Source organism: Malaclemys terrapin, chromosome 9 (assembly GCF_027887155.1).
Source record: "Malaclemys terrapin pileata isolate rMalTer1 chromosome 9, rMalTer1.hap1, whole genome shotgun sequence".
Classification (NCBI taxonomy): domain Eukaryota; kingdom Metazoa; phylum Chordata; order Testudines; family Emydidae; genus Malaclemys; species Malaclemys terrapin.
Genome location: NC_071513.1, coordinates 2,937,353 through 2,956,360, shown reverse-complemented (window position 1 = coordinate 2,956,360; position 19,008 = coordinate 2,937,353). Strand labels below are relative to the sequence as shown.

Sequence of the window (19,008 nt, the reverse complement as noted above, 5' to 3'; positions counted from 1 at the left end):
CCGAATAAACAGTACCCACTAAGAACATCCCAACTTAAGATGGCTTTCAGCTGGTCTACATTACCCAAGTACTTATTACTCTGAAAATAAGTCATGCTTATCCCAAGCGACCGCATCTTGAAGGCAAACCGGATTTTCGACAGCATGTCTCCCATATTAGCATCTACTAAGCAGGGATGTCAGAAGCAGTGATTTCTTTACTATAGTCCTTTTCAACTATCAGTTTTCTGGCTTAAGATACTGCCTCCAATATTAACTTTACTCAAACTGTGATCATACTCATCACAGCAGCAGTAGTGGCAAAGTAGAAATAAGAAATCAGAGCAATTCAAGTATGCCGTTTCCTTTTCTTTATGGGTTTCCCATTTCTTTCCCCATGCTACTACAAATGTCAAGACTTCATGAATTTCTCAGAAGGGAAGTGTGTGTATAGGATCATGCAATAACTCTTAACATAGTTTCCACCTAATACCCATTTCCAGTCCCCTACTGCTTCTTTCAAGAAGAAAACTGAAATTACCATTTAAAATCAGAGGAGGGGGGAAAAAAAATCAGGGAGAGTGGAGTGGACAAGTGAACAACTGTATGCAAAAGATTTTGATCTGAGAAAAAACAGGCTGAAACTGTATTAAGGCAAAGAGGCAAACATACAAAATATCTGAAAAGGAATGATATTTTCCAAGTATTTGTGACCAATTTTAATGATACATCTTTGTTCTCTGAAACAGTTTTAACCATCAATAACATTTCATGGTTATGTTGCCCAGAATGTTATTTCATTGGTACATTATATGAATATTTACAAAGATTTTCAAATTCAGTAGCTCTAAACGAACAAAAAGACAACCTAAAACTTTTTTCAACTACAATGCTTAAAAAAAATATGTAAACAGTTTATTTTACATTGTTGTAAAATATAAGAATTGTTTCTAATGCAGCTTAATTTTTTAGGTGAGCATAGCATGGTGCTCGTGAACAAGGAATGAGAGAATTCTTTACATAGAAATATTGTGCTCCAGTGTGCAAAATATATATATATACACATATATAAAGGAATCTAAATCCACAATTAAAAGACAACAAAAATTTTCACATGTCCTGAAAGTTGACAAATTTATAAAAACATTTAACACATGGTTGTTGACCCATCAGAAACTTGCATAACTTAGATATTCTGAACCATAATGACCACAAATTCAAAACAGATCACCTTTCTTAGAAATGGGACTTTGTGCAAAGAGATCGCATTTTCTTTTCAAGCTAGACCATTTAGCATTTTTTAAATTTTATTTTCCCCTCCCCCACCACTAAATAAATTAACTCTTGATATATGTTCAATTTAGTGCATGTAACCAAAAAGGCACACACATGTGTGAATATATTAACATATTTTCATGCAGAAATCTGTGCATGTTCACAATTATGTAGCAAAACAATGGTATTTAGAAAACGTAGAGCCTATTTATTTAATTTTTAATTTAAGTTTGGCAATGTTATTATTACACATTCCTTTCTATTCTACAAGCCCAGGTGTTAATAGGTTGAGACTGCTTCCCAACAGGTCTGATAACTTAGTTTTAAATCATTATTTTAAAGCTACTCAATCAGCCCACGATGCTATTACATTAGGTACTTGCTTCCGTCCATGTCATCTGTGGAATTTTACTTCCAGGTACCACATTTTAATGCTAACAGCTACAAATAATTAAGATACATTTTTCTTTTTGTTAATGAAGACTTTGATAGCTCCAGTAAAGTCAGCCGATAAAAGCACTTCTGTGTGATCTGTCTTCAAAGCACCTTAACAGAAAAGAAAGTATTTAGTTGATTTTAAAAGAGACCTGCTTATTAAAACACAGCTACCATTTGCAATGAAAGATGTAGTTTTCAGTTGAAGACCAGGTACCACATACTTGTCCTCTCCATATTCCCCATTTGTTATAGTCAGTAGCTGCCTCTTGTTATTTGCCAAAATCATAAGCTATCTTTGGGTGAGGGACAGTCTTTTTATTATGGGTTTGTACAGCCACCTACCACAATGGGGCCCCATTGTCCTCAGTCTGAATGGAAAAACAATGCATCTTCCTAATGGGGACTGGATGTCAGTGATATGTTCCATGTTCCATTTGCACGTTTCTAAACAATTTCTACAGAGTAATAGTTGGGTATTTTTATATCTATTAAAGCAGCTCATTAAAAAAATGCCCATACCAACAGATGAACTACCATTTTCCTCAAGAACATTCTGACAAGTCATTTATACACTATGGATCAAATCTTGCCTCTGATCTTTTCGGCTGGTACCAAATACAGGTGGACATCAGCAACCTACCAGAAGGTATAGTGTCGGATGCTTCAGGATCATCTCCCTTGTTTTCAGCTTCTTGTTTTTCAGAGGTTTCCAATGATACCATCAAACTGGGGTTTGGGGCAAAAATTGCTGATGTGACAACGGCATTGTGTGCTAACGAAAAAGGGGAAAATATATTTTAAGATAAATTGTTTCTTGAAATGAATTTTCTAAAATACAGCATGTGTAAATACAGTAAAAAACACCAAGAATTTCAGAGTCCCAAAGTAGCTTAATGTAAGCTGAACCAAGTCATCACTTGCATTCTCCGGGAATTCTGCGGCTAGGCAGGGAGTACTGTTGCCATCTTTAAAAAAACTGAGGAAATAAAATGTCTCTGTAGGCACCCATCCCATCAAGATACACAATATGAATGATTGCCGAGACAGAATAAAATATATTCAAGAAACTCCTCTTACTTTAACTCCCCTCCCAACCTAGGTGTCGGGGTGTCGGTGGCGGGGAGAATGGGTGCTTTTTCTGCTCTGACTTTCTTTAGATTGATGCCATGTTTTCTTATTTTAAGGAGTGGCAAATTACAAAGCTTAGAGTTTAAGCAATTCATTTTGTTTTCAGAGTCAAATTGCTATTTCCATACAATAGAAACCCCTAGGATTTTAAATTATCTAGACACCAAGCAACACATTCTTCAATGTTGATGTCCCTACAGTTCTACAACTGAGCGAATAGCTCTGCTGACCTGTATGAATTATTATAGTGCATCTAGAAACCTAAGTCCAGACCCTGACTGAAGTTGGATTGACACTTATGGATTATTTGAAAATTTTAAATCCATCTCTTATCACGCCACTTATTCAGTTGTACTTAGTCAAATATTTTGAAGGATCTCTTCAACTCTTCAAGTGAGAAGTTTCATTATGAGTAAAGCTAAAAAGTGATGTATTGCTTGCTTGCTATAAACTTAATGCTTGTTATATTAGGTTAATGAATCTGTGTGACTTTCCTTACAGTTTTTAATTGTTGCTGGCAAAAGTAAAAGCCAAAAGACATTAAAGACATTCAATCCCTAAAACTGTACAAGCTTAGATAAAAAACAAAATATATAGAAGATCAAGTAACTTACCTTTAATGCCTTCCCAGAAGTCATTACGATCTCTCCTTACTGAAGTAAACTTGCTTAAGTCATGGTAGGTGCTCCAGATATAAACGTATTTATCTTCTGAGCCACTTACAATGTAAGTAAAATCATGGCTGAGAATACAAAAGAGAAAGACTTATTACCTTCATCCCTGACTCTTCCACTCAGCACACTGCATTGCTTTCCTTAAAAGGACATGAAATCGCAGAAAAGCATACACCTGCTGTTTAAAACTTAAAGAACAGAAATCAGAAATTATTCCATTACCATATATAAAGCTAGTTACCAGTCAAATCATAAGAAATACATCATAGCAGCAGCTGGATTGTAACAAGTGATTCGATTTGGACACTAGAACAGTAAGGAACTAATGTAAGGAACTGTCGAAAAACAAGTTACAGTCAAAGTAGCTCCTTTGCTTTAGTGGCAGCACCACAGCCACTTAAAACAAGAAACCCAGAGTCTAAGGCCAGGTCTACCCTACAAACTTCAATTGATAGAACCACATCGCTTAGGAGTGTGAAAAATCCACCCCCTGAGCAACATGGTTATACCCACCTAACCCTGGTGTAGACAGTGCTATGTTGTGATGGGAGAGCTTCTCCTCTTGATGTAACTACTGCCCCTCGGGGAGGTGGATTAAGTAAGCCAACGGGAGAAGCTCTCCCAATGGCATAGTAGTGGCTTCACTGCAGCTGTGCCACTGTAGCTTTTTAATGTAGACCTGCCCTGAAATCAGCAGTCCACTCACCTTAGAGGCACTGTGACAGATATCTAGCCACCCTCCCGTGCGTAAAACGCTCCCCAACAGCTGACAATGGCAGCTGCAAAGAAATTACTCTTCTGCTGCTACTGCACCTGGAGGGGATTACACTATCCTAGTTTAGCGCATTCAGTGGGAGGAAAAATCACTCATACAAAAAGCACAGTCCTGTTTTTCTTCTGCTTCTGGCTGCAACCTGAAATAAGCCCCTTGCAAGATACACAGTGACAGTGCAGCCTATCATACTATATAGATATTCACGGTCTAACAGACCAGTACCTAAAAGCACAATTTTTTGTGTATGAAAGTTTGCAAAAATTACAGACATTTGAGAAATAGTATGTGATCATATGATGACAGACTGTCATAACACAGTCTTTTTTAAGGCCCGGCTTGACAAAGCCCTGGCTAGGATGATTTAGTTGGGGATTGGTCCTGCTTTGAGCAGGGGGTTGGACTAGATGACCTCCTGAGGTCTCTTCCAACCCTGATATTCTATGATATACAAAATAGGCTCAAAGTAATACATGCAATTCATAGATTCATAGATTCTAGGACTGGAAGGGACCTCGAGAGGTCATCGAGTCCAGTCCCCTGCCTGCATGGCAGGGCTAAATACTGTCTAGACCATCCCTGATAGACATTTATCTAACCTACACTTAAATATCTCCAGAGATGGAGATTCCACAACCTCTCTAGGCAATTTATTCCAGTGTTTAACCACCCTGACAGTTAGGAACTTTTTCCTAATGTCCAACCTAGACCTCCCTTGCTGCAGTTTAAGCCCATTGCTTCTTGTTCTATCCTTAGAGGCTAAGGTGAACAAGTTTTCTCCCTCCTCCTTATGACACCCTTTTAGATACCTGAAAACTGCTATCGTGTCCCCTCTCAGTCTTCTCTTTTCCAAACTAAACAAACCCAATTCTTTCAGCCTTCCTTCATAGGTCATGTTCTCAAGACCTTTAATCATTCTTGTTGCTCTTCTCTGGACCCTTTCCAATTTCTCCACATCTTTCTTGAAATGCGGTGCCCAGAACTGGACACAATACTCCAGCTGAGGCCTAACCAGAGCAGAGTAGAGCGGAAGAATGACTTCTCGTGTCTTGCTCACAACACACCTGTTAATTCCTAACCTGAGTACTTAACTGTGCTACCCCTCTGTTCTTGTTGCAGGTTTGATTTTTAAATGTAAGCGTATTTAAACGTCACACAATGTAGGGGCTTGTTAGCATAAACATCTCAGCTTTGGGAACTTCATTCATCTCCCTGCTGCCACCACCACAAGAGTATACCTATTATTTTTGTACACATGTGCACCTTTGACATAAGAAAAGAATCCCAGCGCAGATTTTGGATTAAGCAGCTATTCAAGCCTACCCCCTTCTCAGGGATAAGAACATAAGAACGGCCAGACTAGGTCAGACCAATGGTGCATCTAGCCCAGTATCCTGTCTTCCAACAGTGGTTGGTGCCAGATGCTTTAAGGGGAATGAACAGAACAGATCACCCATCAAGTGATCCATCCCTTGTCGTCTAGTCCCAGCATCTGGCAGTCAGAGGCTTGGGCTGGGATGGGCTCTGCAACTTGCCTGGCCTGACTACCCTGTATGGTACATGTAAAGAAGGCCCCCTTTCTTCTTCCTTCGAGCTCCCCAGTTTTTTTAATCAGGAAACTGACACCTGCATGCCTGAGCGGAGTCGGAAGCTCAAAGGAGCTTAATCAGGGGGAGTATATTATGCTTATTGGGCCCAATACTCCTCCCCTCACCAATGCAATAGGAGGTGGGGGGACGAAAAGGAGAATTTTCCCCACCTGAGAAATGCAAGCAACTTGCTGACGGGGGCACCAATGGAGGTGATCAAGAGCCTTTTGTTCCCTACAACAGATGGGGAAGGAGGAACCAAGACAACAGCCACCAAGAGATTTTCTTCATTAAAGGAAGAACACCTCAGAGAGCCTCTTTCTCCTCACCACTGCAATGAACTATAGTACTTCTTCCAGCCCTAGAGTTTTCCTGGCTTCTGTGTGAGGCTTCTGGAGCCTGTGAGCTGTGGAAGCTATTATGGGACATGACTCAAGAATTGGGAGTAATGGTGCAGATAAGGAAGGAGATTAGCTTATTTACATGAGCTCTCTATCCCTAAGCACCTCTGCCACTCCTGCCTGCAGAGTGGGTTTGGGTTCTCCCCTCCCCTACAACTCACTTGGGATTTCTAGCAAACCGGCATTCAAGCTGCTGCATTTCATATTCGGTTACATACAGATATCCTCCAACAAGACGATTTTGTATATTACCCTTAACAGATTTCTAGGAGATTCACAAAGTGTATTGCTAGAACACATCCTACATATTTCCACTTCTTACCTGAAGCTGGCTTTAATTTGGCTGCTGCTGTTGACATAACCTTTGTATTTCATGGACAAGGACAAATCTCTTAGGTCATACAGTCTGATTCTGGAGTCATTGGATGTCACTAATATCTAGAAGTGAAATAAAAATGTTGCAAAGATTCAGAAACCGCTTTCCAATTTAAAATTAACAGAAATTATAAGCAGCACAAACCTTTAATACAAACAATACAGCATACACAAAAGATCATCAGCGGATTCAAACCACAGCAGCAGAATTTCCAGGTACTTAAACAGACTGACACTTACTTTCCTTCTTGTCACCCACATTCATCCCAGAAGAACTGGTACAATGACATTTCCATATTTTTGGTCTTGTGTCAAACGGCACATACAGGACATCCCCACCCATGTTGGTTATGGACTGAGCCAAATACATTATTGTTATTACTAGATCACCAAGGAGTCCCAGTCATGGACCCCACTGTGCTAGGTGATGTACAAACGCAGAACAGAAAGACAATCCCTGTGTCAAGGAGCAGACAATTGCAGTATAAAGCAAGAGAACAGATGAACAGAGACCGAGCTGGGAATACAAGGAAACAGTGAGACAATATTGGTCAGCATGATAGGCAGCAGTCTCAGCATACCAGGGGCATAATTATTGTCAAGTTTTTGGTTGGATCACGTCAAAGGAGAGTTTTAAGGAGGGATTTGTAGGAGGTTAATGAGGTAGCTTGGGTGACGTTTACAGGAATAAGAGGAATATTTACAGGAATGGCTCTTCCCAAAGTGTGACGGCCAACATGGGAGAAAGCACAAAGGTGCCTGATTGAAAATTTGAACAAGTGGAAGATGGAGGCTGGCATCCTGGGCTGATTGGAGGTGGGAGTCAACAGCTCCGTAGTGAATGAGAGAGAGAAGTAGGGTGAGGACTGACCATGAAGAGCTTTGAAAGTGAAGACAAGTAACTTATGTTTCATCAGCGAGGGAAAGGGGAGCCATTTAAAGATAGGAGTGATATGGCCAAAGCAACAGGTTAGGAAAATGGTCTTTAAACGGCATTCTGAATGGATATGAACAGGGCAAGATTGCATGTGTCAAGGCCAGAGAGAAGGATGCTGCAGTTATTGAGATTGAGGTTATTGAGCAAGTGCTTTGGCTCCGCAGAGGGACAGGAAAGGCTGTATCTTAGAGATGTTATGCAGGAATATCGGCAAGATCTAGACAGCCTTGATGTGAGGACCCAGGGAGAACTGAGTCCAAGAGGGCAGCTGGGTTATGAGTCTGAGAGACAGGCAGAATGGTGCCACTGTCCATAGTGATTGAGAAAGGAGACAGTGGGAGAGCCTGCGGGGGGAGGCAATTCAGCGCTCTGCATTAACCACTGCATTAGCAACTGAGCAGGAGCACCTGCCCTGAGTTTCCACTCACCATACCACATGGCAGTTAGAAAGAAATCCTTGAATGACATGAGCTCTCACAACAAGCCACGTGTACTTCAGGTGGGGACTGGGTGCTCATCTAGTCCCTGTCTCTCAAGCTTATAAAGCATCCAAGTAATATGCCCAGATCTGGGAGCCTTCAGGACATAGTGCAAGATGTATCTGTTTAATCTGGTTTCTTGCGGACTGGCATCAATAGGTAACTCAGTAGAATATTCTACTGCCTACCCCTTTGATATCTGTGAGGTATGCTGTTCACTCAAGTCACATGGTATTGTTTCTGCTACCTGATTGGAAAACCCAACTTCTATCAACAAGAGTTCTTGAACAAATCATTCCGGCTTTGACTGTCTCAAGAAAACTTAGGAGAGAATGACACCAAATTATTTATAAATAGGCCTAGAGAATTTAAGGAATTTAAAAAAAACCCTTTTCCTTTATTGTTTTGCATAAGAGCAGTATATTGAGCTATTTGCAGTGACTCCTGATTTCAGAAAGTCAGGCTCCCACCTTACTGAAGGAGAGATTTATTGGCTGTTTAGTAGTATTCATATTTATTTTTTCTCGTCCCTTTTATGCGAAGTACAGACAAACTCCAATTAACTGAACCCTGGTTTTTAAATTCAGTTATGTTCTTCACATCAAATCTTAATGTAGAAACACTTTTTTATAGTCAGATTATTCAAAGGTTAATTCTGGGATATTTGAATAACTGGGACTAACCTGTAAATAAATGAATGTGCATGTAGATATGCTCTCATTATTTTACAGGACATTAAAGCTGGCAAGTACACCTGCACACAGATTTAATATGTACTGAGGCTCAAAGGACACTGCATCACTTGGTAAGGGAGATTTGGGAAATTTGTTAGCTATTCTACAATAAGGACAAAGGGAGAGCTGTTCAGTAATCATGGTCTCGCAGAAGAGCACAGGTATATCATTCATGCCACGCAGCTGGAAGAACAGCAGTAACCCCAAATAAGACTGGCCCATTATTGACAAAATAAGTAATTTAATGTTTTGGTTTTTTTGCACCTCCATTGTCACACTTCTTAAGATCAGGGATTTAAGTGCACATTTAAACAGGGAACATTAGAAAAGGTACATGGGAAAGCAACTACGCAAGAGAGGACAGAAGAAATTTCAACTCACTAGCACCTTCATATCATGCTGGAAATAGAATAGGATCTGCCGCGTAGCAATAAGCCACAATGGGATGTTGCAAAAGTAGGTACCACTGGACAACTTGGGTGCATTGTGAAGCAGAAGGGATCAACTATTCAAGCAGTGCACAAAAATTGTGACAGTCCTTGGCGTGATTTATTGCTATATCATATGCTTATTGGGTTCCCTCATTTTGGTATTCATTTAGTTGTATAAAGTTCAATTGAAGTAGGTTTTACATATTGTAGCCTTCAACTATGGGGGGGGGGGGGGGGGGGGGAGGGAGATATTTCCCGGTTGAAGGAGAAAAGAAAATGAAGGTTAGAAACACCTCCCATGAGCAGGTCACTTTTAACATAATGGGCAGAGGGATTTCACCTATTTCCTCTAGGTGATAAGGTCCCATCCCCTGTTCTTTTGGAAGATCATACACAGCTCATCACCAAAACCCCCCAGTTGATTAACCAGATGGGCCAGTGCTGCTTACAGCATTGGTATACGTCTAGAGTACAATCATGGAAGCAACAGAGCAGCAGGTGATAAATAGTTAAGCCAGAGCCAGGAGTTCACAATTCATAACATCAGAGCCTTGACAGAGCAGATGTTAGTGGCAGCTGAGAATTCTCTCATTTTAAGTTTAGTATGCTGTAGTGTAGGTTCTTTGATTCATGATCATTTGTCCCTTATGACGACCAAGGGGACCAACTATGGAAACACCAAAGGTAACTTATTCCCTAAAACAGCAGCTTCTGAGTCGTGTTTAACAACTTTTCTAGGTAAATCGTATGAAATCACATAAATTCAGCAAAATCTCCAAAAATAAACCCAATTAATAGAAAACAAGTTAGACATACTAAAGGTAAGATATAAGCACTTCCTGGGGTAACCATCAGTAGCCAATTCCAGTATTTTAGATTGCTACAATATTCCCAATTTTAATTTTAAATATGGCATTTGTCTCTGCTGTGATTGTGGTACCATATTATCAACTGAACTACATCTCAGCAAATGTTTATATCGCAGCAGTGCCCAGAAACTATTATTCAGAAGTCAGTGGGGGCAGTGTATGTCCAGGACCTCTTAAATAGGCCCTGGGAAGAATACTGAGTATCTGAGACTAACACCTGGCTGAACGTGCATGTGAAAGATTGCTTGGACTATATTACAGTACCTTATTTTCTCCAGGCAAAGGCTCAATGCCAGTAATTTTTCTTCCAACTCTGTTCCGTCCTCTGGTAGAACGCACATGTATCTGTGTGTGGTACTTCAAGTGCTAGAAAGAAATTACACGGATTCTTAATTATTGGGAAGTATTCGATAAAACTGCAGGCAGCATAAGTAAGTCTGCTAGAACTTGAAAAATAGTAACTGTTTAGAAAGCTTATATTTCTGTAAATGAATAGTAAAAAAGGTTTTAAACTAAGTTATTTACCTAATATAATGTAAGTTAGAAGTGAAACTGTCCTATCAATAAATGGAAGCCATGGCTGTAATTAACAACTCAGTATACAAAATTTTTACCTCTGTATCATAGAAGATACATCTGCCATCATATGTGCCAATCACTGCATATTTGCCATTCTGACAGAAGTTTGCTGCTGTGATCAATTTTGTCTGCCCATCCACTTCATTCCATAATGCCACTTTTTTGTCAGGAATGTTCCAAAGTCGTAGTTTCCCATCCAATGAGCCACTTAAAAAGTACCTGTCATCCTAAAAGGGCAGATACCATAAGCTGTGGAGTAAAAGGATGTGTATGCACTGAAATACATACTGGAAACCCCATCCCCGGCCCCACCATTCATCCCAAACAGGAATTCACTGATAAATCAATTAGTAGAATTAAGACCCAGACACTATTTAAAATATCATTTAATGCACACCTCTACGTTTTTTTTTTTTTTTAATTTAGCAACATTAAAAATGTCTTCTATCCAAAGATGGTCTAAGTGTTCAAGAGTCCCTCTGAGAGGCACAATGTGCTACTTAGAGTTCTTTACTCTCTGATATACCCTGATAAGGACGGATGTTTTTCTGGCTGGTTGGACACAGCTCCTTCCGGAGTCAATGATGAAGCTCATAAGTGGCTGGGATGGATTTTCAGAGAGTGCCGCACTGTGTTCCCACTCCGTTGTCAACATTAGGAAATTTTATCATTTTGAAACATGATTTATTTTACAATCAAGTTAATGAATGCAATATTAGCGGTCAGTGCAGACAAGAACAATTCATGTTCTATATCGTGTCAGCCAGTCGACTGGGAATAGGGTTTAGCAATAACTAATGTTCAGGACAGAATTTTAAGGACACTGGGAATATTTTCAAGAGGCACAAAGAGCACTCATGTGCCCAACTTTTACACAGACTCAATTTTTAAGTTTGACAGTTAATGGGAGGTGCCTAAATCCCCTTTCAAAAATAGTCTCCTCTATTCATATGAAAGAGTATACAGCTACTTACTCTTGGATGGAAAGCTATTGCAGTGACAAAGTCTATATGCTGGAAACAGCAGAGACACTCTCTTCTGGATATGTGCCATAATCTGACTGTTTTATCCATTGAAGAAGAAAGCAAGAAGTAGTTCTGTGGAAGAAATTGCATGAAATAATTCAAAGGTTTATCAAATATACTGGTACACAGCACAAATGCAGTTTGGTATAGAATATTTCCTGCTCAGATTATAACATGGATTTCCAGGTTACAGCACTCCAGTAGGGAACTCAGTATTAATGAGAAGCTTACCCGCCCCCCGCCCCAAAATGCTAATGCTCAAACACTTATTTTAATACACCACCTTTTGGGGAGGGGAGAGGGGGGGCTGGAAAGACAATAGTTGTAGCAACTAGCTTACTAAATGGGGTAATTAGCAGAGGCACCTACCAACTACAATTATTTTCTTAAGTATCCTACAACATTTCTTGAAGAATTCTGAAAACCACTTAAAAACCATTTCTATATCATACTCCGTTTCCCTACCCCTTTATTACTAGAAAAATTTGGATGAAAATTTTAGAGTTCATCTATTCCTGATTATTCCCCACCTTAAAGTCAAGAACCATTCCCATTATGACATCAAAATAACCTCCACAGAAACTAACTGTTAAGTTGCTGTTGCGGAAGAGAATAATCAACAAGAGCAAATTAACTCTTCAGGAATAAACTTTTCCTTTTCACGGAAGTGGAAGAAAAATAATATTCTCTCTTTATAATATTTTCATTCTTAAATAGAATTATTTTCACAGCATTTGAAAGGTGCAGCCTGTAGGTTTTTAAGATTTTTTTTTAACAAACAAGATTACTGAGAGCATGCATATAAGGTTTCATCCTTTGTAAATTTCACACTTCAAGACTAGAATGATACCATGTGAAGTTGTTTACCAACTCCCACAGACCACTTGATCAAATGTTAAGTATGATAGGAGGAAATGATTTTTTCATAAAAATGTCATTTTCACCCAAAATACTTATTGATTGTGCACTGATTTAGGTAGAAATTTTTTTAAAATAGGAAAAAATATCAATGAAAGTGGCAATGAAATGGTTATAACAATTATAAAAAAAGTATTTAAAAAACAAACAAACAAAACAAAGCATGGGTAGAAGAAACTCCAGGGTGAGGGCAGAGAGGCTACTGCCTGGTCTCCTTTGGCCAGATGTCTGCATTCCGAAGAGGTTACTCTGTTATTTCAGTATAGAGAACTCAAGATTTTAAAGTGTGATACGAAACTGAAGGTAGGGTGATTTTCTCATTTTAACTGCAGTGGCTTCAAGGACTATACAATTTGCACGAGAACAGTGGAATGTACTGATGACAAAAATAGCAATGCAGGAACTAGAAACCACAGAATATATCAGTGGAAATTCCCCTTCCCTCTCCTCTCAAATTCAGAGTTTTTCAGAGTTATTTCAGTACTGAATACAGATCACTTAGTTCTATTTAGGGCCTTTTTTTCAAGCTGAAAATTCTGTTTCATCTTTTAGTTCTTACTTGTGCATTCTGAGAAGGACAAAGACAGTAAAGACATTTTTTTATTGGACCAACTTCTGTTGGTGGGAAACAAGCTTTCGAGCTTACACAGAGTTCTTCTAGTATGGGAAATGTACAAGGTGGAACAGATTGTTTAGCATAAGTAGTTAACACATTTCAATGGACCATTCAAGGCCAAGTGGCTAGTTAACACCACCTCTCCATTCATAAGGGGGAAAAGGAAAAAAAGCTGGGGGGGGGGGGGGGGGGGGTTGTCAAGTAGGATACAGATTGTTGTAATAAGCCATAAATCCAGTGTCTCTATTCAGTCCATGATTTTTAGTATCTAGCAAAGTTACGAATTGAAGCTCCAAGTGTCGTCTTTAAGCGTTGAGCAAGTTACCTTTGAGGATGAGGACTGAGAAGTCAGATACAGAATGATTACTTTATGAAGAACAGGAGTACTTGTGGCACCTTAGAGACTAACAAATTTATTAGAGCATAAGCTTTCGTGGACTACAGCCCGAAGAAGTGGGCTGTAGTCCACGAAAGCTTATGCTCTAATAAATTTGTTAGTCTCTAAGGTGCCACAAGTACTCCTGTTCTTTTTGCGGATACAGACTAACACGGCTGTTACTCTGAAACCTACTTTATGAAGAGTTCACCCACAGATATGGTGTTTGTCTTATTTTTCATTGTCAGCTCATTTGAGAGTGTAGCGATTTCACCAACACAGGAGTTATTGGGGCATTTAGTGCACTGGATGAAGTATATCACATATTGTGATAAGCGTGTGTAGGATCCATGGATCTCGAAAGGTGTGCTGTGAGGGTTGTCGATAATCAGAGCAGTGGAGATAGGTCTACAGGTTTTACATCGGTTGTTGTGGCAGGGTCTGGTGCCTCTGAGTTGGTATGTCCTGCTCTGTGGGGAGCCTGCTTGTAATTATGAGCTTGGAGAGGCTGGAGGGTTGTTTAAAGGCCAGAAGAGGGGATTCAGAAAAGATTTCTTTCCGGATGGGGTACCAATCAAGTGGAGGGTGTCATTGTTTGATACCCCCTGTATGGGTTCCAGCATGGGGTGGTGGGGACAACTAGGGGTGTGTGGTTGGAGCGGGGTTTATTTCTGTACTGAAGTAGGTTCTCTCGGGGCATTTGGGTGGCCTGTTCCACGATGATCTACACTTCTCTGGTAGAGTGTCCTTGTATGGTGAAGGCAGTTTTAAATGTGTTAAGGTGTACATTTCAGACTTTCTCCTGGAAGACTATTCTGTGGTATCTGAGTCCCTGGCAGTCCCTTAGTTTGTTTGAGGTGGTTACTGGATCTGTGAAGGTAGGTGTGGTAATCCGTGGGTTCCCTGTAAATGGTTGTCTGTAGGATTCCACTGTTGAAGTGGATTGTGGCATCCAGGAAGCTGATGCTAGTGTGGGTGTGTTCTAGAAAGTTTAATGGATGGCTAGTGGTGGCTGAAGTTGCGGTGGAAATTTATGAGGGAGCTCAAGTCGTCTGTCCAGAGGATGAAAATGTCTTTGATGTATCTCAGGTATATTACTGGTTTCATGGTGCATTTGTCTAGAAATTCTTCAAGGTGGGCCATGAAGAGGTTGATATACTGGGAAGTCATCCTAGTAACCATGACTCTTCCCATGGTTTGAATAAAGTGTTTGTTGTTGAAGATGAAATGGATGAATTTGGTGATGTGTTTTGGGTGGATATCTGAAGGCTGTCCATTATTTTGGTAAATATATTCTGAGGGAGATTGTTAATTTGCAGAGTTTTTGGAAGAAGCCAAGTTTTGTCCTGGAGGAAGCTGGCCCTTTGGGTGGTGAGTGGTTTGAGGATAGTTTCTATGAGTCCTGATATTCCTTCAGTAAGAGTGCTGAGGCCAGATATGATGGGTCTGCCTGGGTTCTCTTGTTTGCGTATCTTCGGAAGATCCCCGAGGTGTGTTCTGTATCAGGTACTGACTGCATACTACTTTGATTTTAATATAGACCCTTAATTGAGTACGAAATGTAATGGCCTCCAGAAATTAAGGTGTTTGATTTGATAATGGTAAATTTAAAATCTTGATTTCTGAATCTTTATAATCTAAGTTGCTTCCAGACAATCCAATAAAAAGTTTTCCCGGTTTCCATATTTATGAACAACTGCATTGGAACACCTTTACTTATGCTGGTGAGCCCTTACACACGGGTAGCCCCAGGGTGAGTAAGATCTCATCAACACACGTCAGTAGGGTTGCACAATTATCTGCAAGAATTAAAAATTTTTTTTTTTTATTAGCTGTTTATTCAACCAGTGCCAGTCAACCTCTGAAAAAGTAACAATCATTCCTGCCTCCTCTCTGTGTAGCTTAAGTTCTTCAGTGAATGGTCAAAAAGGTGTGAAATAACCAGTTTTCTTCTTCTTTTAAAAAATAGGGGAGACGGAAGAAGAGCAACGTTTTCAGATAATCAAACTGCAGCCAGTAGTGGCAGGACATTACGTAATCACATGAAAGATGGAAAGCCACAAATGGACTCCGCTTCCTGCCAATACAGACGGAGCCATAATAGAATAGTTAAAAGGGTGCAATAAAAAGCTCTTCACAGAGCAGCAGCCAAGCTCACATTTTAGATACAACACAGACAGCACAGCTCAAACTCAGAGATGGCTAATCTGAAGGTATTGAATATTCTGCGAGCAGATCCTCATCTAGAGTAAACCAGCACAGCTTCACTGAATCCAATGACACTATGCCATTGACACCAGCTCAGAATCTGGCCCCCTAAAAACTGCAGCGGCGCTAGAATGAGAGAGAATGTTCTTATGCTGGATACTCTACGAGAGACAAGAGGAAACCAGCTACGAAGCGTTTTAGATATTTATCAGCCAATTCACAGATGGGCTGTGCCTATATCCATACACTAATAATCAGTCGTTTCACTGGTTAGATATAAAGTGCCAAGAAAAGGAACACAGCAAAACATGGGGGGAAGTGGGAAAGTTCTGCATAGTCTGCATAAAAGCTGCCTTACTTTAGACCATGAGAGATCAAGGAGATCTGCTGTATGACCTTTGTATTTGCAAAATGGCCGCTGCCGAAATGGTGCATTTTTATCATCAGGGTCTTCATCAGCTCCACTGCAAACCTATCAAATATCAATATCTCAAAATCAATCAATGCAACAGAAAAAAAAACCACGGTAACAGAACACATTGTTACTGCTTTCTGATATGCAGATGTGCCACAGATATCTGAGCACAGATATAAAACTTAAGTACCAAGTATTAGAGAAATAAGTGATTCATGTCAGTTATTTGAACATTCAAAATAAATTACATGGTGCTGTAAGCAGTGTACTGAGTTTACAACTACATTGTTCTAAAAGCACTAAGTTCTGCCATACATCTTGAATTTTTAATGCTTATTGTACTTAACTGATTTGAATAGATTAAAACAATATTGTCTAAATACATACTGCATATTTAAGACAGGTCAATTCTTTGATTTATTGGCTAAGCAGTATTCAGTTTATGTAATGTATAAATAAATGAAACAGAATATGTATGCACACATCTATTATAAACATACACCATTCTTAAAACTTCCCTTGTGTTTTTTGTTCCTCTCTCTCATACACACACACACACACACACACACACAAAAGTACCCCCCAAACCTCCACACCAGTCTGCGAGAATGAAGGGTGCAAGTTAGTCATGGATTCCGTGACTTTCTGGTACCTCCGTGAATTCTGCAGCAGATGGTGCAGTTGACCCCAGGGCTACCCAGGGAGCTGGGGCGGCCCCCGAAGCCAGCCCCACTGGAGTGGCCCCAGGGCCAGCTGCTCAGGCCGTCCACCCACAGAGCAACAGCAGGGCCCTGGGATCCTCCCCAAAGCACCTAAGATTTAGTCATGGGTATTTATAGTACAAATCACGGACAGGTCATGGGCCATGAGTTTTTGTTTATTGCCTATGACCTGTCCATAACTATTACTAAAAATGCCCATGACTAAATCTTAGCCTTAGTGAGAATAAAGGATACAGTGTCAGACTCATTTTTAAATAAAGTTGTGAAAGAAATTGCCAGGTGAGGAAATTCAAAGTTATGTGTATTTAATTACTTCCAGCATTCAGCTCAAAGACCCACTGAGGGATTAGCTTTAATTAATAACATATCAAAATGAAGATGTGCAGACTGTAACAAGTTATCTAGTTTTGCTCTATTTTATTATTTGCCCATATTACACACACACACACACATTGACTAAACATGTCCAATCAGATCTTCGTTTTTGACTGAGTGAATAAGTGTTTGAGTCATATCACACAAGAGCCAAGCCTGCATTTATTGAGGGGAAACTCCCTCAGAAGACAATGTAGAATTAGATTGAAGAATTGAGACTTCAGAGTTTGAACTCCTCCAGAGCTGGGGCATACTTTTTGGATTAAAGCAGTGCAAATCTATAGCATTACAGAAACAGGGAATACATTGCTTAAAAGACGCCTACGCTATCTGGTACACATACCCCTGCCTCAGTATCAGACTTGGAAGAATTCAGGCTCTCTTGAGAAGGGGAAGGAGACACACGACCTAGAACAAAGATTAAAACCCAGAAAGTTAGAAACTATTTAAGTAGAACTTTTTTAAAAAAAATACTAGAAAAACTCTAGATAGTTCTAGAATTTCTAATGCCCTTAAAGTACCAGTGAGATATGGAGAGGTACCTTCTGTATTGTATTTCAGTCGCATGTTATTGAAATAGTCAAAAGCATTCTTTAAAACCCATATTCTCACTACATTGTCCTGTCCAGCTGATGCAAGTAATCGTCCACAGTGAGAAAATTTCATTGTCCAAACAGCACCCTGTCAAAATAAGAGTTCACAATAAACAAAGTAAGTACCTTTTTCCATTCCAGAACCATTAACTAGCATATTAATTGGCATATACACACACACCACCATGTTAAAAGAACATTTTATTAAGATTGTGAAGTTAAGCACCAAAAAGTTAGGAAATGCCAGAATTAAGGTTGCCTGTGCAATCTGAATTTGTTCCCCCCTGAGCTCATACATTATGATACTATGATAATTTCATCATCACGTACTACTTTTTTACAAAGGACCCCTGCTTCATTCAGTGCACAGGATAGACAGCGTTCACTTGAAGGGCAGCTATTCAATATGTGGCCCCATGCCTTATTTACTGCACACTATTCAAACCCTGCGAGGAAGACTGAATTAACAACTTCTCATCAGCTTGTCTATGGCACTCACCACTCTATCAGATTTCAGAGTAGCAGCCGTGTTAGTCTGTATCCGCAAAAAGAACAGGAGTACTTGTGGCACCTTAGAGACTAACAAATTTATTAGAGCATAAGCTTTCGTGGACTGCAGCCCACTTCTTCGGATGCATCACATATCAGAGTGCTTCACAAACACTAGTGAATTATGTTCTACCCTTGTGAGATGAGTGTTATAATACACATTTCGCAGAGGCACAGAGATTAAGGTCAAAAGTATCCACTGATTCTGGGTGCCCAATTTGAGATAACTACCACTTGATTTTTCAGAATATTTAGTGTTATACAGCACTTTATCTGTTCAAAGCACAGCTCCTACTGACTTCAGTGGCAGCTGAGTGGTCAGCACTTCTGCGAATCAGACCCCTAGGCCTCAAGTCAGGCACCCAGAAAATGCAGATTACACAATTAGTTACCCTCTGTGAAAAGTCTAGTTTAAGTGACTTGACTTGCACCACACAGGAACTCTGCGACAGAGGCAGGGATAGAATCCAGTTCTCCAGGGCACCATTCAACTGCCTTATGAGACCTTCCTTTCGCTTTTTGCAGTCCCCTGCCGTGTGCACTACACCTCT

General features: G+C 39.9%; 1 protein-coding gene across 1 annotated transcript in view; it reads right to left on the bottom strand.

Annotated features, from left to right (window-relative positions):
* Positions 1 to 672: 672 nt before the first annotated feature.
* The window catches only part of WDR44 (WD repeat domain 44), a 58,536-nt gene continuing 40,200 nt past the window's right edge, over positions 673 to 19,008 (bottom strand). The window contains exons 11-20 of the mRNA XM_054039300.1: positions 17,858 to 17,996; positions 17,659 to 17,723; positions 16,162 to 16,275; positions 11,635 to 11,757; positions 10,696 to 10,887; positions 10,346 to 10,447; positions 6,579 to 6,694; positions 3,435 to 3,562; positions 2,333 to 2,464; positions 673 to 1,800 (exon numbers count right to left, since the gene is read on the bottom strand). Coding sequence (XP_053895275.1) covers positions 1,706 to 1,800; positions 2,333 to 2,464; positions 3,435 to 3,562; positions 6,579 to 6,694; positions 10,346 to 10,447; positions 10,696 to 10,887; positions 11,635 to 11,757; positions 16,162 to 16,275; positions 17,659 to 17,723; positions 17,858 to 17,996 — 1,206 coding nt within the window. The 3' untranslated portion in view covers positions 673 to 1,705. The remainder of the gene's footprint in view (positions 1,801 to 2,332; positions 2,465 to 3,434; positions 3,563 to 6,578; positions 6,695 to 10,345; positions 10,448 to 10,695; positions 10,888 to 11,634; positions 11,758 to 16,161; positions 16,276 to 17,658; positions 17,724 to 17,857; positions 17,997 to 19,008) is intronic.